The following is a 23,444-nucleotide window of genomic DNA, read 5'->3' as shown; positions in this document are numbered from 1 at the left end:
GCTACTTGTCTTCACAGAAAAAACTTTCTCCAAGATGACCTGCTGGTTGCAAAAGCCTTATCCAGGCTTGGAGCATGCTGACCCTCAGACACCTAAACTACACCACACTGAAACAGGTCAAAGTTAAAAGCTCCTTTTAGAGAATAGATTGAGACTGTCTGTCGTTTTCCGTGTTGTTGACCAGCACTAAAACTTTCCATGCTTCAAACAGCAACAGAAGGTTGGGACTAAAAACTGTAGAACCCATGCACAGAGTGATGGAGGGACATGCAACCATTGTCACACATACTCTACAAATTCTTTAAAATGTCAATTCATCCTACCAAGACAATTTTCACAGATGCTTGAAGTTTGAAGTGTTCATGTCAGACAGGAAGGGTCTCAGGAGGTCAGACATGATGTCAAAATGATGCTGCTGCTGCTGCACTCACTGTTGTGTTTACAAGATGTCCAATATGGCAGGGGAAGTAGAGTTTGATGCTGTGATGATAGTTTTTTTGCCTCTATAGTACATCAACACGACTGAGATTAGATTACATTCCCAGTTTAAACGCATGAAGGAAAATAACTCACTGACAAGCAAAAGAGAGTGTGAAGCAGCTTCTTTATGTGCACGAAAACCGCACTAGTCGCATGATATAAATCTCATGACCCCCCTCCAGCTCGCTCATGGGGAATTTTCCTGACTTTAGTCTTCTCCTTTCACACAACTTAGTCCCAATTTCTTGTGTAAATGTAACAAGCAGGCTGATTCCAGGTATAAAAGGGGGTGAAAGCCTGCGTTCACACATGGCGAATACAGACCAACACTTTTTCAACAGTTTAGTTTTTCAGCAGTATTTGATGACAAGAGCAGAAAGAAGTATGAGACTCTGACAGGTAAGTGAGGTAAGTGTACCTCATTGCTAGTTATTGAGGATGACTTTTACTTCTTATTTTGCTGCAGTCGTGTTAAAGTATCTTGCATGTATTAGTACACTGTGACAACATTTCTGAATGTTGCAACTTTCCACCAAATAGAGCAATTTAATGTTGCTTTAATTGTGTCATAGATATTTAAAACGTGCAGGATTTATAATAATGAGTTTCTTTAGCTGCAGAATTATGTTATCTTTAAATCCACCTTACCTGGTAAAAAGCTTCTTGCTTAGGAAACCCTAGCTGGTTAAAAATACCAAAATATGCTTTGCAGCGCACCTCTGAACATTTTCTTTGATGCACGGTACTATTTCAGTTAAACACTTTAATGTAATTTGTATTGTATTTTAATGAACGTGTCTTTAAACTCACAGTACAGCCCTGTTTATGATTCCATAGAGTGGTGAGTTAGTGACAGAGTACAGAGAGAAAATTAGTTCAGTTTCTGCATCACGTCAGACCTCTTACTCCGGTCCAGGAAGCAAATTTAGAGTATGAATACATCATCATCAACGTCCCTTATTTGTCAGTGTTACATTGCCATGGCAACCACAGAAACAGACCATCAATCTGGTCCAATTTGAAGTATGTCTGTGGGACGAGATTTTCAACACCCCGCTCAGATGATGGATGTTGTGGTCCTAATTGCAGACCTGTTTGAACTGGCACATGACTCATTGTTTATATGATGGAAACATACTAGATTGAAAGTCTATCAGTGCTGACACAGATTAAATGTCAGACTTTGTGAAAGTTTTTGTGGTGCTGTTTTTTTAAATTTGTAGACGTGGGGGGTACGGAGCAAAAAGAGAATCTTCCTCCACAGCTGGCTGGGATAAAACTCTGTTTCTGTAAACAACAAGAGAGCCTGGTGAGAGAGGTTTTTTTTTTGAAGATTTAAAATAACTCCAAGTAGGACCAGTTTCTAGTACCAACACTTAAAAATAGATGATGTGTTAAACTGTATTGTTGACAAGCTCGGGGGTAAGTACGAGTCCTGGGTCCCATCCAGATCAATAGTAGCTGGAATGTTCCTTTGGGACCTGCTGGGCCTCCGAGTGGAGCTGCGCCACCAGACCAAATAAGGACAGGAGCAGCAGGACCCGTCAACCGGAGCAAGATGAGGCCAGCCAGACCGTGAGCTGCCCGGGGATGAGGAGCGATGATGAGGAGGAGGGGGCTGGTTACATCCTCACCCTGCCTACAAGTATCCATGTAAGTACACAAAGACTCTGAGCCTTAACTGGATTAAAATGACTGAAGCTTTGGTAGATTTCAGAGGCTAAACATGGGGCTTTCTTTGAACAGAGAACAGAAGAACTGAGAGAAAGTTTTCAACAGAAACTGAAGAACAAGTGTTGGAAGCCAGTTCCTAAAAATCTGACCAATGACTTCACTCCCGGGGTGGTGTCTGTCCAGTCTCCTCCTCACCCCATGCACCCCGCCCACAGGGTTCAAATCCTCCATCACTTTGATATCACTTTACTCTTAAACTGTGCTCCTCACAGCGCGGTTTACTCTCTGTGCTGTTGTGATCTCACAGCAGGAGGGGGAGACATTAAAGGGTCATGCCACTCAATGTAGTGCTGGACGGTCCGGCCCCCTGGGGGTTTCGACTGACAGGAGGGAAGGACTTCAACCAGCCGCTGACCATCTCCAGGGTGAGTAAGTGACATGATGTCTCTATTATAAGACCCAAGGAAGAGTGAGAACGTCTTTATATGATGCATCTCCAACTTTTGTGTGTTTGTTTGTAAGCTGTAAACACACTACTGGTGGAATACACATACACACACACGTGAAGAAACAAGAACAAGGGTAGAAGAAGGAAGGCAGCTCCTGTGTTCAGTCATGGAAAAGTGTTGTTTTTGGTGAGTGGAGTCTGTTGACAAATCATTTGAACAGATTTCAGTGTTAAATATCCAAAGTTAAGATGTGAACTTGAATTCATCTGTTGAGAATTGAGTCCAGCATCAACATCACATTTCCAGGAAAGCTTCATTCCTCCACAGAATCTGTCCGGACTTGGTGTGGTATGAGGTTTGCACCTGTGCCACAGCAAATGCAAGAGGCTTAGATACAAATAGCAGCTTACATTGTACTCTGAAATGTGCGCACACACACACACACACACACACACACACACACACACACACACACACACACACACACACACACACACACACCACACACACACACAGACAAATGTCTCGTTGAGTGGATTTAAGGTGGAAGAATTTCAGGGCAGCGTGAGGTCACAGTTTTATGCCAAAGGAGACCTGAAGAGAGCGTTAATCGATCATGGAAAAGAAGAAGAAGAAAGGGAGGATAGCCCACTTTAATGCTTCAAGCTCTCTAACAGTAAATCTCTCAAATATTCAGGACACTCAAGCTGACAGCCGAGGTAACACATTGTGGATGAAGTTATCAGTTATTGCAGAGGATGAGCGCAGGGTTACAGTATGTGTGTGTTATAATGTTTCAGCTGTTCTGGAGCTTGTAAATGTCAGCTTAAGGTCAGCAGGCAGCATCATGCAGCTTGTCATGTTTGTAGACTGACAGCACAGGCAGAGCTGAGAGATGACACATTGCTTATCTTTAAGGGTGATTTATTTAAGGGAACTTATCGTCGCTAGATCACAGATGCTGTGGAAAAACTGTTGATTTGAAGATGAAGACAAGCTGTTTGAAAGGCCTGGGCTCGAGATGCAGATGTATCAGAGGATATATTTTTGTCTCTTGGTGAAAGTGATTATTTCCTGGAGCTGATATGGCATTTCCTGTTTCTATAAAAAAAACAGCAAGACCACTGCATCACATGTAGTGATGACTAGAAGCTGCAAAAAGTCATGGAATGACAGACCCCAGGGAGAAGCCAACTCATATGGAGCCCCCTCCATGTTAACAGATGGGACATGGGTCAACATTTAAATCAAAGAATACATCAAATAAAGGGATTCTTATCACACTTGTTTGCATCAAAGTATTAATTATTTTACAACGTTTAGTTTAAATGAGATATATGATGCCAGAAAAGGGGTTTGATGCCATGCAGTGGCGGCAAGTAGTCGTACTGGGTGGGTGGACTAACAAATGCATCACACCTATAAATAGTTAACACAGCTGCAAGAGCAGCATTACAAGTGAGATCCAAAGTTACAGCATGACACTACAACCCAGTTAAATGTTGGATGCCAGAAAACTATTTTTTTCTTTAGCAGCTTGTTGTATTTCTTCGTGATGGGGTGGCTCTCATCAATTTGTCAGGCTATGCTAACTTTGCCCAGCACCGATGGCTTTGTGCTGTTTTTAATGTGAGATGTGTTGCATTCATGCTTTCTGATTTTGTTAGACTTTTTAAATCCAAGCCATGTCTCCTCCAAAAAGCAGCGTGGGAAACTGTAAAGTGAATTCTTTGCTAAACTTGCCGATAGCCAGTTCTTTCATTTTAACTAAGAACCACAAAACTTAATATTTTTAGTGTGCCCTTTTGTGTTACTTTATCATTTGGATAAAGAGTCCCCAATCTCTTAACTTCCTGTCTTCTTCCAAGGACATAGAAGAAAATACATGAGAAAGCAATTAATCCATCTTGCTCATGCCCAGGATTTCCAATGTTGCTCATTCTCTGACCACTCTGGCACAAGTAGCATCTCTAGAGTCTGTAACACAAGAGTCCTGTCATTTGTCAAAAGTTTATGGCCTCTTGACTAAATTAATTTAGCCCAGACTGTCGGCAAATCAAAGGGGCGTGCCACGATGACATACCAGTAGCTGTTACGCTGTGGTCTGTACTAAAGGGTGACACGGGAGTGGATTTTCACTCCTGTCCTGTCCCACTCCTACAAAAAAATATCTTGTCCTGTCCCGTCCCGATCCCGGGCCAGAGTAAAACATATTTCCTGTCCCATCCCACTCCCGTTAAAATGACTCCTACTCCCACTCCCATCCCGCTCCCATTCAGAATGACTCCCGCTCCTGTACCACTACCATGTTTTTACTTCTTTCAGTCTTTAGGTAACACATGTTTTTGCATTATTTGAGAACGCAACACAGACGTGCTCCTACCTTCATATCCTATAATGTTGTTTTATCACTTAAGTTAAATGTGTTTTTCTGTTAGTGTTCAGATTAGGGTTCACTTGGACGTTGATACTGTGCCTCCACCAGCTGATCGCTACTGTGACTCTGAATACAAATATATATCACTATAACGAATGTGATACAGGAGGCACTTTGGCTTCACTTTGGTCCAGAGGAAGGGGGTGAAGACCAGTCATCCATCTTTATATACAGTCAGCAATGATGGCCAGATGGTTGCATACATCATTCATAGATGTCTTATAACATATTGCGACAGGTGTTTACCTTTACCTGGAGAAAGTTGGATTATAAGATCGGTAATGTTTTGCTTTCTGTGAAGTGTTAATGTAGTTTGTGCCTGTTTGCTTAGCTTAGCTTCAAACAAGGTCAAAATTCAAAATTGAGGAGAAAACAGAGGAGGGGAATTGATTGAACATAAAGTCAAGAGTCTGCTGCCTCTAACTTAATGAGAGCTACCTCAAAACTTCTGATAACACAAAAGAAAACAAACAAAGTTATTTTTAGGGATCTGAAACTTGGATTTTTACATCACAAAAAAACAAACTCATGTAAATACATTCAGAAAGTGCTGAGTCCCAATTTTGCTGGAAGAACTTGTTGGAACTGATGGCTCATGGTCTTCTGATTTTCGTTCTCATTAAAGTTGTTCAGATGCTGGATGTGGATGACAGTGGATTTTGTTTTTATCAGACCTGGCTGACACCATTTGAATAACATCTAAGTTTTATTTGCTCTTGGATCTGTGGTGACTTGTTTTATGAAGTCAATAAAGTCATGAATGTAAATACTCATGTGAACTGACATCAGCAGCGCTGGTATCTGCCTCTAAATTGTCATGTGAAACCAGCCATGCCATCATGCTGTGGGCTATAAAACAGTAAAACACTGCTGTAAAGACGGGAGCTGTCTTCAGTATCACAGGAGTGAACAATATCACATAATGAGCATGTTCTATGAATGCTGTCTTTTATTTTAAGATATGCATAAAGGTCAGGATATGCAGGGACACTCCATATTAAACCTGTAGTAATTTAAACATAAATACAAACCTATCACCATTATATCATCAAAGACTTAGTGGATACAAATCTGCCAAACATTAACACAAGAAATTAAGAACAGTGACGTCTTCATCGTCGGTCAGACTTTGTGTTCTGTATCCTCGGTGTCACACGGGATCAGCTGGGAAGACAGCCAGTAATCCTGCTCTGTTGTGTCTATATTTAGGGACTGATGTCCGAGCAAGCCAGCACACTGACTAAAAACATGGTTAGCTCTCCAAACCACTGCTCTGTCCAATAACCTCACACCTGTTGTGTTAGAGGAGACTCAGTGGACCATATGTGAAGAGTGATGAGAGAGGACTGGGATGGATGAGGAACGAGGGGAATCAGGGACAGTAAACGGTATGCGAGCGGCATAACAAGAAGCTATGTGGTTAAGTGTGCGAAAGAGAGAGAGAGAGAGAGAGAGAGAGAGAGAGAGAGAGAGAGAGAGAGAGAGAGAGAGAGAGAGAGAGAGAGAGAGAGAGAGAGAGAGAGAGAGAGAGAGAGAGAGAGAGAGAGAGAGAGAGATAGAGAGAGAGAGAGAGAGAGAGAGAGAGAGAGGAATTTGTCATCTGACTATGTTAGACTGTGTTAAATATTTAATTCGGATTGGTCAATTCCCTTTGACAACAGTACTAAATTCTTGATAGCAAAGGCTACACTGGGGACAACCATAGACTGTATAAATAATAGACGCAGTATCATGCAGTCCAGCCTCATTATACTGTTTCAGTTCAGCTCATATCAGAGTTCACGCTGGAATAAAATCACTCTTTGAGAAGTTTTTGAAGGCTGACACTGGGAACTGTTAAGCAGCCCTTTTGTAGAAAGTTTGACTTTTGCCATTTTGTTTGGATCACATTATGTAGTCCGTCCTTGGTTTACCATTGGCCGTCATATCAATCAGAGTTGCATTGTCATATATCACTCCAACACTTGTGCCTCAATCAGCACAAACAAGTAGGAGCTGATGTCCCTGAATGGTCTTGTTTTACCCATAGATTGTATAAATAATGGACATAGTGTCTTTGACGTCACTCATCTGTTCCTGAGAGCTGTTTTGAAGCCAATTGATGGCGGCAGCCATATTGGAAATGCGGAACTCAACCAGGCAGAGTGTGACGTAAAGAGGCGGGGTTTGAGCCTCCTAGCCAACAGCTAAGTGTTCCCGTCTGGGAGTCAAGTCAGTCATGTCCTTATTTGGGCAAAAACTCATAATCTTAATATCTTCTGAACCGTCGTGTTAGAAAAAAATTCACCCCCGTACAGTGTGTGCCGATAGAGAGATTAGCTACGTAGGGCCAAGCTGTTTTTTGAACCAGGCTGTAAACATGTTTATTAATGCTGTAAAGATTGTCTTTTTTTGAATTGTTGTCTATGTGGTTTCCGGTGTTTCTGCAGCCAGCCTCAAGCGGATTCTCGATGAACTGCAGTTTAGCACTCCCGCATGGGCTTCACAGAGACCGGAGGTTGCCGCTGGGGAAAACCTGCTCACACATGCTAGCTTCTGTAACATCTGTGGACAACATGGAGAATATTTTCAACACTAGGCTAGTCAGCTTTTGTTTGGAGAGCACAAAACTTTAGCTTGGTGGTTTATAACTGACAAATCAGCAGCAGAAAAAAGAAGACAAGAGGTGGAAAAATATATGCAGAAAAGAACAAGTGATATTAAAACACACAGGTAGAGTGAAAGAGACACAAAGCAACAACAATTCGCTGCACAATGTGGGTTTTTGCAGTATTATGTTGTTCATACCGGACACAAGTGACATTATGTTCTCACTTTATTCATGCGTATTGGAATGCTGGAATATTTCTATTTACTTAATTGGTGCAAATAACTTGCTCCATTCAAGTATTCAAAGACAAGTCGGTTTTGCTAATTGGAGCGGTGCTAACTTGCTAGTATTTGGTTTCTCCCAATTTACCAGACAATCCAACCTCCTCACTCACTTTCCTCCAGGCGAGCTTCTTTTCATTCCTGTTTCAATAAAAAAAAAAAAAGATGTGGTGTCGTACAGTTCATGCTAGTCATACACAAAACTATCAACTTTTCCTGCATTTTCCTGATGAATGAGCCTCGGCAGGTACATTCTTCACATTATATGTCACCAGAGGGTCTCCATGCTTATTGGTTAATGCAGCGAAATCAGTGCCGCATCTGATTGAGTTTTTCAGCTGAGTCATTGTCTTAATTTGTGGCATTTTCTTTGTCATTTATCAGTCCTTCAACACCGCCTTGTTCCGTTCCATGTTTCCATAAGGGTTTACTTCATGTGCCATCTTCAACTTTGTAGATTTCTCTGTCATAACTGCCTACAGTTTTAGTGTCATTAACCTCACCTGCCTTTTCTCTGCTTCTCTCTCTTTTCTTGGTTTTCTTTCCAAAAACAGACTGAGTCAAACTAACAAAACTTCTTTCTGCCTATTGATATGATTGGAGTAAGTCCAACAGACTCTGTGATTGGAGCTGAATCTCATGCAACGGCCTGCTATTGAGTAGTAGCAGACCACTGCTATGTCATGACTAATCAGAATCAAGTCCGTAACACAGCCGTGTAACAATGGGATTTAAAAAGCTCTGATATAACTTTTAAAAACACACCATGTAGACTTATTCACCTTGGAGACAAAAGGAATTAATGCAGCAGTGAACCTTCAGGCTGTATTTCAAAACAGAGGGAATCCAGTGTCGCCCTTCACTGCCATTTTTGGTCAGGAACATCTTCCTCTTTATGACCTGCTGGTGTTCCCAGCTGCTGGAGGAAAGTAAACACAAGTGATTATCATTCTGTTTCTGCAGCAGACAGCAGCCTGACAGAGGCTCAGTGCCATATTTACACTTCAGGATCAGTTTACTTGATCTTCATGTGTTGGAGAGAACGGCTAATCTTGTGAAAACAGTTGTGTACTGTCGAATGATGCACTAGAGGGAGTTTGTAAGCCCAAGAAACAAGTCATGTGATGTCATTGGGATTATCTTGAGTTGAGTGTGGAGATCACAATGAAGCCACAGTAAAGGGGGAGTGTGTGTTGTAAAGACATTCACCAAGCAGGAAGGCTCTGATGAAAGTTACAAGTTACAGTCTTACAGTCAAGTTACCTTGATTTGACTATTGTTCCTTTGGTCTGCTTTTTGCAAGCCTCCACCAGTCTCTGTTGCACATGCCTTTACTCCACCAGCACAATATCTAAGAGCCTTCAGAGGCAGTGTTCTGGCTTCATTCCTCACAATGGGAGGAGCATGGAGGTGCTGTGTCCATATTCATATACAGTCAATGGCATAAAAACAGCAACATATTCCTGAAGAGCTGAGGGGATATGCAGGGAGGAGGGATACATCTTTGTGGGTTTGTCACCAAGCGGGACCTTTTTTTAAACACACTGACAAGAGTTATTATTACAATTTTTATTATTATTATAAATATATGAATGAGGGCAGTTTTGAATTTGATTTTAGAACTTACTGAATTGATAACTGTTTGTTGATGTACTCTTTCACCATGTGATTCATCACATAATTTTCCCTATAAATTGCTTTTACAACAGAAAACGTGCACAGACAACAATAACTCTATCATATTTAGTATTTATACAGAAACAATAATAATAATAATAATAATAATAATAATAATAATAATAATAATAATAATAATAATAATAATAATAATACATGTATTTATATAGCACCTTTTAAAAACAGGTTTACTAAGTGCTTTACAGAGTGCAAGACAACGAGAGAAAAAACACACAAGCACATGACAATGGTTCAAGAGAACTAAAATGAGTTGAGTAAAAGACAATAATAAAAACCATGCAGAAATGATAAAGTCAGTGATGAGTTAAGAAGTAAAAGCACATTTAAAAAAATGTGTTTTATAAAGAGATTTAAAAGAGGACAAGGATGTGGCTTGCCTGATCTCCTCCCGCAGGTCATTCCAGAGTGACAGGGCCCTGACTGCAAAGGCCCGGTCACCTCTGGTTTTTAACTTACTCTAGGAAGTTCCAAGTGGGACCTGCTGGAGGATCTCAGGCAGCAGTTGGGGACATACATCCTTAGACACTCTCTTAAATACTCAGGGGCCAGTCCATTTATGGCTTTAAAAGTGAGTGTTAAAATCTTAAAATCAATTCTAAAACCCACAGGTGAAGGGAAGCTAAAATGGGCGTGATGTGTTCCCTTTTATTGGTGTGTGTGAGAAGTCTGGCAGCGGCGTTTTGGACTGACTGGAGTTTTGAGAGGTTGTGTTTGCTTAAGCAGGTGTCGAGTGAGTTACAATAATCTAATCGGGATGTGATGAATGCATGGATGACAATTTCTAGGTTATGGTGTGAAAGGAAGGGCCTGATCCGAGAGATTTTACACAGCTGGTAGAAACAAGACTGAACTGTGGTTTTGATATGTTGGTTGAAGTTAAGGTCTTTATCAGAGATATGAACCAAATCACTAATATGTTGTTTAGACTGTGCTTTTCATATCGTCACTCTCAATGGAAACCTGAAGAATGTAGTTTCTTGTTTTGGGTGACTGCGTGGTTGTTTTTCTTTAACTTTGGTGATTTTGATGTTTGCAGATCAGTTAAAGAATAACAAGTTAGGGGAACTGAAGTGTAGAGAAATGTTAATGGGAAAAATGGGAAGAAATGTGGACAAAACAAAGACTAACAGGTGCATACACTTAAGCAAAGGCAGGGCAAAAGGAAAGATGCCAGAGAGAAAACAGACAGAAAGAAAAAGTGAAGGTATTTAAAGATGGTTGTAGTTCAAACCCAGAAACATTTTTGAGCTTCTTGGAAACAAACGACTCCAATAGAAGCCTCAGATTCAGGTAGCAAACATCGGAGCAGTAAAACTTCAGTCAGACAGCAGCCGTCCAAAAATGCTCCACTGTAAATTACTGCTCCCTGTTTGGCAGCATGAGACACCCCCTCAGCACTTTCATCCACTCTTATTTATAGACACATGACCTCATTCAAATTAAAGTGTAACATCCCAGTGTAGTTTCCTATGTCCAGTAACCCAATAAGTCTGAGGATAGGTCATGTGCTGTGTGTAGTGGAAGTGGAAATGTCGGGATAGGTTTGAAGCTGCTCCCCGAGGGATTCTCAGTGACCCTGCAGGCTTTCCGGGAGTTCTTATTCCTCTTCATCACTTCCTGTGCTGCTGAAAACTTACTCCATCTGGATGCTGTCACTCAGTGGGAAGCAGTGTGTGTTTCTTTTATCTGTGAGACACGGGACAGGCAGTTTATGTGAATGCATACCAGCCGGGGCAATGTCTTAATATAACAGAAAATTTCCAGCTGCATCTCAGAGAGAAGATTTTGCAGGGTGTGTTTGATGAAAACGTGTAGATTAGAGAAGAAGGAATGGGCTACATCTTTCCTGTTTGGGCATTTAATGGAGAGTGCTTTTATCTAGTTTAACTGAAGGAGCTTTTCTAGCCAGGTGAGACTCAAAGAAAGATGAATGAATCTTCTAAAGCTGTGATCCCAGCAGGGGAGCAAAACAGAGCCTTGCAGCAGAATCCTGTACTGACAGAAGTGTTGCTGATGGAGAACAGACCAAAACCTTTCACTGTAATGCCTCACCTGTACATGCACTGGACTGGTGAAAGATTCATAGAGGCATAGAGAGGGAAATCAGAGTGTTCTTTGTTCTTTGGATTTATTCTAACATGAAGCAAAACTTTTCAGAAAAGTCTTTTTATGCACTTAATATTGAATTCCTTTATTTAACCCTCCCTTTACCCTCAGATGTACTAACATCTTTTATCCTTGTGGTCAATTTGACCCCAGCAATTTAAACCTCCAGTAACTGATTGTTACCCAGGTTTATGTGTCAGGTACTTTATGTTTCTTTGCTGACTACCTAAATAGCCCTTTAAATAAAACATATTTCAAGCATAAACACAATTTAAAGCATTCAGAAGGACTTTGTTTGTAATACAGAAAATCAAACTGCTGCAAGTTTGTCATACTCTCATCGGCCCTGCCTTGTTTCTATGTTATCAAAACATATGACATAGGGCACATCATTGAATGTCTTTAGAGACATGGTGGCTGGAAATATTAGGTCTCAATCTAAAGGTTGGCTGTTCGATCCCAGCTCCTGCAGTCACATGCAGAAGTGTCCTTGGTTATAGTGACCTCAATATCATCCAAAACAACCAAAACAAATGTGTGTGAAATGTTGATATTTCTTATGTTATACAGCTAAACCAGTATGTGGTCAAATTGACCCCAAGGAACACCGATGTTTTTGTTTTTTTTACAGGAAATTAGGATATCGACATATTAATTTTACGTTTTCCTAGTTGTCTCCATTAAATTAGGAAAAGTCATGAAATATGAAGCCCAAAAAATGATGTTAGTCATTAATATAGAGACGTTAAACATTGAATGGGGTCCAATTGACCCAGAGGACAATAGGAGGGTTAAAAAAGAGGAACTTCAGAAATGGCTTCTGTCAGATACCTAGACAAAATAAACACTTGGCTAAGACTTAAATAAGAACTCAGTCAGTGTTAAGTTTACAGTGGTCTGAGTCAAAATGTGAGCATATTAAATTGAGCACAGATCATATCAGTAACTGCAATTGATGTTAAAAACCCTGTGGACATGGTCTTAATGAATACAGTTTTACCCTGATGCTCATTTCTTACAGAGGTTTTGGATTGAGCCCAGTGTCTGCAAAGTTTAAAGTAAACCTACAATATAATTAGAATTTATTTAAATACTGCAAAAGAAAAAAAACTTTTACTTTATGTCAATTATCTATTGCATAATAACATTTTATCACTCTGTGTCGTTTGCGCTCCACCATTGCACTACTGTCTTACACAGACTTCTGTACATTGATTAGTTCAACATTTCATGATAAATGCTTGTACACACTTTATACCACAGTAACATTCCTCATATACGCACACCTGGTCTATAAGGTCACTCTGATTCTGATTGTATATATCCCTTCTCCTGCTGTGTTTCAGATCACTCCCGGCAGTAAGGCCGCTGTAGCAAACTTGTGTGCTGGTGACGTCATCCTGGCCATCGAGGGCGCCCCGGCGTCAGACATGCTGCACTGTGAAGCCCAGAACAAGATAAAAGAGTCTGTCAGTCAGCTCGCTCTCACTGTAGAAAGGTTAGACACAGAAAGCATGCACACTAACAGGTGGGGGAGACAGTAAAGGGGACACCTGCATGGTATAAATGACATTTAGTAGATGTTAATACTTGATAGGATTACTTAGTGTTTAAAATGCATGTTGTACCTTTCTATGTCAGACACCAAGCATATAGTTCTCCCTAAAATTTAAAGGATGCTGTTTTGATGTTGTTCTGGAATACAAATAGTGTTTTCCAGTTCCATAAGAATCGCTAATATGTTATACAAGTGTCCTCTTAATACCAAGCATTTTTGACCCCAGTCACCTGTTGAATGTCAGCGGTCATCAAAGACTGACTTGGGTCTCATTGCTCTACATACTGTATATACTTTTTTTTCAGAGGCCTTAAAGCTGGAGTTGGTAGTCACGGAAAATGAGCATGAATTTGAAAGTAGCATTTCCTCAGGACTCCGTCTAACTCTCAGCTTGGTGCACTAATCAGCTGTCCAGGTCTGTCATGTTTCCAATAAGAAGCTGAGATAACTGGTATCTCCTGTGGTTGATACACTTATTGACATCACCTCATGCACCCCACTTCAAAAACTATCTCTGAGAGAAAATGAACCTCTTGACTTTTGGAATTACAACTCTATGAAAGTCAGAGCATTAGAAACATAATTCTGTGCCTTTAAATCATCTCATGTACCCCTAATATTTATCTTTGGTGCCTGTGTAAACGACATCCTATGGTAGGGTACAAGGAGCTTCAGGTACAAGCTAGCATACTTTGGTAGAAGATATAAGCAGACATCTGATTTAGGACCTTCTTTTTCAGTTTTCCAACTCTGTCTGACCTTAGTTTTAACCTTTTCACAGCATGCCTTTATTTTGTAGATTATGAGACATGAGGCTCCTGCAGGTGCATCAAAATTTAGGGAATTTGCAATGATTGATGACTTAAGTTGCCTTGATTCAGTCACTTTAGGCAAATCCAACCCGATAGAGTAATTTAGACAGGAACAAGCGAGCATAAGAGCAGAAGCTTAAACCTCTTTTTAGATGTGTTTAGCTTGAGATCATAGACGGCTCACCTGCACTCAAAGGGTCAAAACCGACCATTCAGCAGTACATTCATCAGTGGTGTTATGGTGACCTTCTGACCAGAGTCTGTGTTTCATTTCCAGGAATGAATCCAGACTGTGGTCTCCTCGGGTTGTGGAGGAGGGTAGCGCTCACCCCTATAGGATGAACCTGGAAGCAGATCAGCAGGTTTGTAATCATGTTTGAGAAAATCATTCATGTTGATTCATGTCTATGCTTGCTGTTTTGCTTCGAATCATTATCTCACCTTGTTTTTGCGTCTTTCTTTCTGTCTGTAGGAATATAAACCAATCGGTACGGGTCACAACAGAAAGGCTCAGCCATTTGTGGCGGCAGCAAACATTGATGATACGCGTCAGGTGGTCAGTGCGTCCTACAACACTCCCATAGGACTCTATTCTTCAGGAAACATCCAGGACGCCATGCAGGGACAGATCAGAGGCCTGGTACAGCAAAAGCCTGGGAGGTGAGGGTTCTTTAGAAGCACCACAGCATACACAAACCAAGAGTGAGTCTTACAGTGGACCTACAATAATCATGCCTTTAGCAATGTTAGCCTTAGCAGTGTGGTTATGTGAGCCGGTTTAGCAGTTTGTATTTTCGTGTCTGGTACTGAAGGAAAACAGATATGAGCTTTTACTAAATTTTTTTTAAAGTGGCAACTGTGGAATTAAAAGTCATCTGATCTAATTGTCCTATTTGAGCTTCAAAGACAAATAGCTAATAAAAAATATTAGGCGTTTTTCGATCGGAGGAACTTTACCCCGGAACTAGGGACTTCACCCCTGAACTACGTGCGTTTCGACCGGAGGAACCAGGGTCTAAATTTAGTTCAGGGGTAGATAATCCCCCCCCTGAAAAGCCCCTGCTTGGTGGGTAGTACTTTTCAAGCCAACTTTTCAGACAACAATGGGGCACAGGAACCTTTTAGTTCCGGGGCAAGTAGTTCTGGGGGCTAAAAGACCCCGGAACTGTTGGTTGAAATGCACCTTTTGTTTTGCGTTTAAAAAACACTACACTAGAAAATGTTACTAACAGATATGTAAGTAAATATATTTTCAAAAAAAGCATGCAAAGAGTGAGCAGGCTCAAATGTAGGGGCAAAAATCCCACATGGGAGATTTGCTAGCTTTATACTTGCTCGTGAGTGAGGACCACCAAGTGAGGAACTTTAATTTTTACACATCATCACTACATCGTGTTTCCACATGTCCTCCTTATTCTTAAATAATGGCTTTCATGTAACCCTGATCTGTATTTAGGTTAAAGACAGGTTACAGGTTAAAGACTGACATCTGTCGTCATGCTAACTGTGAACATGGCTCATTTGGTACAGTGTATAAACATGCTAAGGTTACAAAGGCCCTAAGCATACATGTATCTGTATATGTTATGTTCTTTTCCCATGATAATGTATTGGTTTCAGTTGTTTTCTCTACTAATCATCAATTCATCATGACTCTTAATCCTGGAGTTTCAAAAGCACACAGAAAACACTGAAATAACCTTCATTACCATAATTAATTAGGATAGGATAGGATAGGATAGGATAGGATATTACTTTATTGATCCCCCGGGGGGGAAATTCAGTTGTTACAGCAACCCAGACATAAGTACAATCAAGAAAGAAGTTTCAATAAGTACAAAATAAGTACAATTAGTGTGCGCAATGGTGGCATAGCACATTATGGTCTGGCCCATCACAATTATTAGCCTATTGTTGTTTCTATCTATGCTTTCTAGATTCTTAGAACTGTGTTCCATTAACATGAGAAAAACAGCTTTTTTTTTTCTTGAGATGAGATAAATAATAGGACCAAGGACAGTAGCTTTTCTTCGTGTTTTGTACTGTTCACTTGTTCTTCCATATTTTAGTTATTGCTCGGAGGTATGGGGCAACACTTATATGACTAATATTAAACCTGTGTATGTGTTTAAAAAAAGAGCAATTAGGCTCCTAAATAAGGTGTTAGAATGTTAGAGAACATACTAACAGTTTGTTTATCAGCTTTGTTGAAATTTAAAGATCGAGTTAACTTAAAAACATTATTATTTATGTTTAAAGCCAGAAGCAGATTATTACCTGAAAACTTACAGAAGTTGTTTGTGTTTACATCTCATGAGGAGGCTCATAGATTTAAATTTAATTTCAAAAGTCCATACGCACACACTACATTAAAGCAAATGTGTGTTTCAGTTTCTGGAGTTAAACTTTGGAATTCTCTGGATGATGATATAAAATGCTGCTCTAATATTTTACAGTTTAAAAGAATGTTAAAAGGTAAAGTAATGGGGAACTACAAACTCATCCAGTAAATCTGTACTTGATTGTTTCAGCGGTCATTGTTTAATTTGATGTTTGGTGAAAAGAGAAGGTGATTACCTACGGGTTAGCCATCTGGTTTAGTGGTACATTCTGTTGTGATTAAGGGGAGGAGCAGGTATTATAAGTGTTTCTTCTTCCTGCTCTTGTTTGTTCATGGACAGTGTATACTGTAATTTGTGAAGACGTGTATCGAATGTGTTGTGTTGTCAAACACTAAAGTGAGCAAATAAAATTCTTATGAATGAAATTGAAAAACAGTCTTTGATATCCAGAGATAACTAGAAAAATAAACCCTATTATGATTACACCCCATGGGAAAACTAGTAATGTTGAGATAATGAGATAACAAAAAGTTGAGATCTCAAGAAAACAACTAAAAATCACTTGATATCACATGAAGTAGAGTGAATAAAAAGTGATACAAAGTTCAAAACATAATGTTCACTTTCTAGTCTTTTACTGCCAAAACCTTTAAAATGTTGAGCTATTATATTATAGAATATTTTATCAAACAACGAACTGATCAATTGATAACCCATTACAGCATGAAGAATCATCCCTCTGGCGCCACCCTCAGGACAATGCATCATCTATCCAAGTTGTGTTTTCTGAGCTACAGTGCACACTTACAGTAACAGACAAATACAACATGAACACACAACAGTCCATATCAAGCAGAAAGCCAGGGAGTTAAACCTTCTGATAAGCGCTTTATAGATCCACTTTATTATTATCTTTTATTATAGTTAATCTGTTCTATATGTATTTATGAACTCAGTCCATCTGTTCCAGCATCTGTTATCTTATACCTCTAGCTATTATTTAAGTCCTATTTCCTGTAGTCCACCTGCTCCTCCCATGACTCACCTCCTGAGTCACTCTGGTTTGTTTGAAGGTGTCAGCTGAGCAGTTTAATACGACCGCACCACCATATGTTACAGTGTGTTAGCCTTCGGCCTTCCTTTCTGTTCATGTGGATGTCATTAGGCTACCTGATATATGGTGTGTCACTCTGAGAATTTATTACCGAGGCTCAGAGGAATGAATCTCTCTGTGGCTTTAACTCCACTTCTGAATAAGACATACATCACGGGCACGTCTCTGTCTGCATTACTGAGACATCACGCTGAAAAATAGAGAAGCACATTTCATTGTAATGCACTTGAAACCACTTTGGTAAGCAGAACAGATTGATTTTTTTATGTCGTAGAACAGGGTGATGATGAAATATTCAGTATGCATGAAAAGGGCTGCATTCTCAGAATCAACCTGCTGCAAGGCAAGGCAAGGCAAGGCAAGGCAAGGCAAGGCAAGGCAAGGCAAGGCAAGGCAACTTTATTTGTATAGCATGTCATACACAAGGGCAACTCAATGTGCTTTACATTAAAACATTAAAAGCATTGGAAACATTCAGACAAGCATAAAAGAGCAGAATTAAAATGACAAATATAATCAAAAATAGAAAAGAGGAAAATTAGAAATATATTAAAAGTTAATTTAAAATTTGCATTCAAAGCGAGTTAAAATAAGCTAAAATTGGAAGACAGTGGCAAATCAAAAAGTCTTTATCTTTGATTTAAAAGAGGTCAGACTTGGAGTGGACCTACAGCTTTCAGGTATTTTGCTGTAAAACTTCTCTCAAATCTTTCAGAACCACCTTTTTTTTTTATCAAACTTCCCACATTTTTCTCCTTTTAAGGTTTAGTCAGTACCCTGTAGCTCCGTTATCTTCAGCTGCTCCTTCTTACCTGATCTCCTTCACTCACTAACCATAAGATTAAAAATAATCCTCAGTGGAATGCACTCAAGATTCAACAATTTTTTTTGCTGCTAACATTAAAGAAGTTCGATTTATTAACATGACAGAAGATTGTCCGGGGGGAAAAAAAGGGAGTTTGTCTTGTCACTAACAAAAGATAGAGTAGATAGAGAAGTGTAATCTGTGATCATGTCTGGACCAGGTATTGAGCTATATTTATTTGTGTCTGATCGTGTACCAGCCCCCGGCCTCTCACCAACATCGAGGACTCTGACGTTTACAGGATGTTACAGATGGACCAGGAGGAACCACAGGAGCCTCGACAGTCTGGCTCCTTCAAAGCCCTGCAGGAGTACATTGACGGTGACGGTGAGCTCTTCATGTCATAATTTATTCTACACACTAAAATAAGAGTTCAAATGATTACCAGTGGAGAGAAATATTTACTAGTTCGGCGCCACCAGACCAAAATATGATCTGGATGATGGACAACACCAGGCTAAACATTTACACTTTTTCAGACAAGACTTAGAGGAGCACTACCTCTCTGTATACAAAGATATTTAAAGGCCCACATTTTCTTTAAAGCTCCTGCACCAAAGAGACAAGATGAACTGTTTCGTCCACAGAGGGCGCCAAAATCAACACAAAGCAAAAGTTCCTTAAAGAGCTTTAAATGTCATATTTGATCATGAGGTTATGCACAAACACACAAGAATAGTCAAATAGTAACGTTTCTGTCGTTCTTGTGTCATTTAACTGTTCTTACTTGTTAAATATTACAAATATATAATCACATATACCTGAATATTTGATGTCACATGATATTTGAGGTTAATTTAAGTGCCTCTCGCACTATTTCCAAAGCTTTTTTAGTTGTAATGTTGCTGTTTCAGTGTTAAAAGACTCACTTAGATATATTACATTACACTGTAGAGTGATTCCGGTAAAGCAGTGGTTGAAACTATGTAGTGATCTGCCACAACACCACGTTTTGACATAAAACATGTCCTCATTAGAGTCTGTTAAAGACAGACAGGTTTCTTTATAACTGCTTTGGTTCAGGAGACAGACTGCCTCATCCACATATCACTCCCCAGCTCCTGAAGTCAGAGCGTATTAAATTGTGCTTTGGCAGAATACTGAATCCCAAATTGCTCTCAAAGGACGTGTCATTGGTGTGAGTGGGTAAGTGAAAGGTTATTAATATCTTCTGATGAACAGGTTGGCACCTTGCAGGGAAACCTCCGCAGCCAGAGTTAGAATTTTTGTGTACATGGGTTGAATGGTATACAACGTGGAGCCCACTGATCGAAAAAAGAAGACATTTCTACTCCAGTGAATTCTTTTTTCTCCAAAGGGCTTTTCATCAAGAGTCATAAACTTTACAGCAAGATACTTTCCTCTTTATAGCGTTTGAGTAATTATACAATATGTTGACACTTGATGGTTAACCTAGCTTACATCACACGCTATTAAAAACTACAAAGTATGTCCCATATCCACACCTCTTTGTGTCCCCTTGTTATTATTCAAGTAGTGTGTGTTAAAGTTGCACAATATGTCATTTAAAACACTCCTCCGTGTGTTTCCTTTATGAGCCGAGAAGCATAAATGTGCCCTGATGGATAAAGCAGAGTCATTCGGGATTCAAGAGGTGAAAAGTGCCCCTGCTTCATTCCTCTCAAGTGTTTTGTTTTTATTCATGTCTGATATCAGCCTTGTTTTGTTGAGAGGTCTCTCTCTCCCTTTCTCTCCCCCCCCCCCCCCTCTCTCTCTCTCTCTCTCTCTCTCTCTCTCTCTCTCTCTCCTCTTGTTTTCAGGCACTCGTCCCATTGTAACCAGAACAGTAAAAGCCCCATCAACCAAACCGACTCCACCCACAGGAAACCTGCAGAAACTGCCCATGTGCGACAAGTGTGGGAATGGGATTGTGTGAGTAAAAATAGACCTCATCTGTGATTCACATCCAGAGCCTTCATGGTTCCCTACAGACAAAGGGTGGAGAGAATTAATTGAACAATACAGACCAATACAGACCAATACATCAACACTGCAAAATATAGCATGTGTAGAAATTAATCAGTCTGAATCTGAATCATTCTGGATACGCTTCATATAGCAGTATGTATTGCTGGACTGAATGCACTGTTACATTTAAGTAGTAAAATGAGAAGGAGAACAATATCTTCATATTGCTTTCCTTCATGTAAATACAGTGATTAACAAATGAAGTTATCTTAGAATCAAAGTGATGTTATCATGTTGAAAAGTAAATATAAAAGTAAGTATAAATGTAATTGTTTATACAATGACGTCATATCCAATCATCCTTCATCAGATTTGGATTCATATATATTCTTGTATATATAGTATATAATGTAATACAATAGTAGTTTATTACCATTTACACAGGTATAGAATACGTTAGTTACATTAAAATTCCTAAGGATCAGTTTTATAAAATAGCCATATATCACAAATCTAAAGTTTTGTGAACTCAAAACAATGTAAAGAAATGTTAAAGGTATGCTCTATTGTCTATGGATGCTATCAGAAACTGACATTTTCGCCACATTGTCAGCAAGAAGAGGTGAAATCATAAACTTTATAAGCATGTTGTACTCCTTTCCAAGGATTGATTTGACTTGACGTGTTATCTTGCTACTCAGAATTAATAAGTGTTGTCATGGGGTTTTGACAAATCAGAATCAAGTAAGAAAGCCTGGTCAAACTTAAAAATACATTAAAAAAAAAGGGAAAAGGTGACACTGAATAAAGCTCATCATTATCATTGCACATTATAATAAGAATAATAATTATAACAGCAGACAGAAGGGTCGTGTGATACAAAGGCAAAAAAGAACAAATTTTATGAAATTAGAATATAATGTTTAGATGACTTTGCCCATCCCTTCTTTTTTTAAACTTATACTTTATGATCATGCATGTACTCCAAAGATAAATCACTCAGCGTGGTGATAACAGTGTTCTTTGCCGTGTAAGATCTTTGCTGTTTAATGATTTTGATGATGTGCATCACTCTCCTTTGCTTTTGACCTCTCTGGTCCCTCTCTGTGTCTTGTGTCACAGCGGGACGGTGGTGAAAGCACGAGACAAGTATCGTCACCCCGGCTGCTTTGTGTGCAACGACTGTGACATCAACCTCAAACAGAAGGGCTACTTCTTCGTGGAGGGGCAGCTGTACTGTGAGACTCACGCTCAAGCTCGAATGAGACCACCGGAGGGACACGACCTCATCACGACATATCCCTCTGCATAGATTCCCACTCTGAGGAGCAGAGAGGAAAACACTCAAATACAACTGTTTAACATGCTGTCTTTGATTTTATCTGAGTGTATAATATTTTAATAAGAATACACTTTTATTTGGTACGTAATATTATGTAGTTTTGACCTGTCTGTGTTGGGAAATTGAACTGCAAAGAAGCAGAAATAAAGAAGCACAGAGACAGGATGTGTTCATCTTTCCAGTCTCTCACAACCTGATGTCTTCTAATAAAGACTTTTGTTCATACTGTGAGATGGCATCTGTGTGTGACATGTTGGGATAAAATGCACTCATGGCTTTGGAAGTTCAATGACTCTTGTGTTATTGTTACATTTTCTCTCACCGTCACTCCTCTGCTTTGCTAATCCGGTATAGTATGCTGAAGGACTGTATAAAATATGGACGTAGTATCTGTGATGTCACCCATCTGTTTCTGAAGCGCTGTTTTGAGGCTAATCGGCGGCGGCAGCCATATTGCTGCTGTTAAGCGATTGTGACGTAAAGAGGCAAGCTTTGAGCCTCCTAGCCAACAGCTACAGTGTTCCCGCCTGTCAATCAAGTGAGCTGGGCCTCTCATTGGAAGACTCGTAATCTCAATATCTTCGAAATTGCCGCGTTAGGAAAAAATTCACCCCTGTACAGTGTGTACCGATCAAGACTTGAGCTATCCAGACTACACTCGTCTTTTGTACCAGGCTGTAAACATGTTTATTTTTGCTGTAAAGATCGGCTTTTTTGAATTGGTGTGTATGTGGTTTCCGGTAATTCCGGAGCCAGCCTCAAGTGGATCCTCGATGAACTGCAGTTTTTAGAACTTCCGCATTGGACTCATATTTTTAGACCGGATGTTGCTGCGTGTGCAGGAGCCTGCATTTGTCAACAGAGCTGACAATCATGATGTCACTTCCTCTCTTTTTAAAATTAAATAACTAATTAAAAACTAAACTTTTAGGAAAAATGAACACTTGGGCATCAATCAGCATGATAAGAACTAACTATCATGGGCAAAACCATGTTCAAGAAATATTTTTTAGACATGTATTTAACAGTTGGTGTTCCCTCTGGAATAATGGAGGAGGACGGGTTTATGACTATACTGCGCCCTGTCAGCAGATGGTGCTGTGAATGTCTTGGCTTCAACCGCATCCAAACTGGCAGCAACCATTTGAACAAACAGCCTATGGTAGTCTATGGACCAGTCTTAATCAAGTAGTCAACAAACTTGAATACATTACTTGTCCTATTGTCCAGTTCTTCTGCAAGGCACGTAACAATGAAGTCTGCTGAGGATAAAGCGCACTAAGGTAATGTCATGCTGCTTTTCTAAATTACAAAACTTAAGTCACACTTCAGTCATTAATTTATAAAAAAAATAACACCAATGTAAGGGAACAAACATCTATGAACAAGTGTTGACTGTCCAGGATTTACTGCTGTTACATGATGTAGAGTAACGCCGGCCTCCCTCAGGTTGAAAAACCACTAACTCTTCTGTTTTCATTCTGAAAACCCAAATAAATGAGTCATTTCACCACACACTGCATATCTGAAGGTGAACAGCTCATGCAGTAGGACCCTGAAGAAACAGTGGGGGGAGCTCAAGTCTCATTTTTTGGCTTTTTGACCTCCCTACATGACGACAGGAAACACTCAAGTTAATCAATGCTCCCAAGATGTATGTTCAGAGGTATTGTTATTGTTAATTAAACTGTGTTTGCTGGATTTAAGTAATTAATTAATATTCTGACTGAGTGTATCATATTATTCACATGAATGAACCCCTAAAAT

The 23,444-nt window shown here is 39.8% G+C and overlaps 1 protein-coding gene across 2 annotated transcripts; it reads left to right on the top strand.

The window, feature by feature from the left end:
- Positions 1-2,269: 2,269 nt before the first annotated feature.
- LOC117815279 (PDZ and LIM domain protein 3-like) lies at positions 2,270-21,960 on the top strand. Of its 2 annotated transcripts, none has more exons than XM_034686900.1 (7): positions 2,270-2,579; positions 13,062-13,213; positions 14,363-14,447; positions 14,558-14,745; positions 18,606-18,733; positions 20,188-20,299; positions 21,458-21,960. In XM_034686900.1, the coding sequence occupies exons 1-7, from the start codon at positions 2,487-2,489 to the stop codon at positions 21,645-21,647; spliced, it is 948 nt and encodes a 315-aa protein (XP_034542791.1). In that variant the 5' UTR covers positions 2,270-2,486; the 3' UTR covers positions 21,648-21,960. The 2 variants fall into 2 exon arrangements, with proteins under 2 accessions (XP_034542791.1, XP_034542792.1); XM_034686901.1 differs by having other exon boundaries at positions 2,476-2,583.
- Positions 21,961-23,444: the final 1,484 nt, after the last annotated feature.

This window comes from Notolabrus celidotus, chromosome 7, assembly GCF_009762535.1.
Source record: "Notolabrus celidotus isolate fNotCel1 chromosome 7, fNotCel1.pri, whole genome shotgun sequence".
Taxonomy (NCBI): domain Eukaryota; kingdom Metazoa; phylum Chordata; class Actinopteri; order Labriformes; family Labridae; genus Notolabrus; species Notolabrus celidotus.
Note: the sequence above shows the minus strand (reverse complement) of the source record. Positions and strands in the feature narration are given on the sequence as shown.

Excerpts from the sequence above, each read along its gene's own strand:
- LOC117815279 (XM_034686900.1), top strand. The coding sequence starts at position 2,487 with ATGCCACTCAATGTAGTGCTGGACGGTCCGGCCCCCTGGGGGTTTCGA. Across the intron at positions 2,580-13,061 it reads AGCCGCTGACCATCTCCAGG|ATCACTCCCGGCAGTAAGGC; the intron begins GTGAGTAAGTGA and ends GCTGTGTTTCAG. Across the intron at positions 14,448-14,557 it reads ACCTGGAAGCAGATCAGCAG|GAATATAAACCAATCGGTAC; the intron begins GTTTGTAATCAT and ends TTCTGTCTGTAG.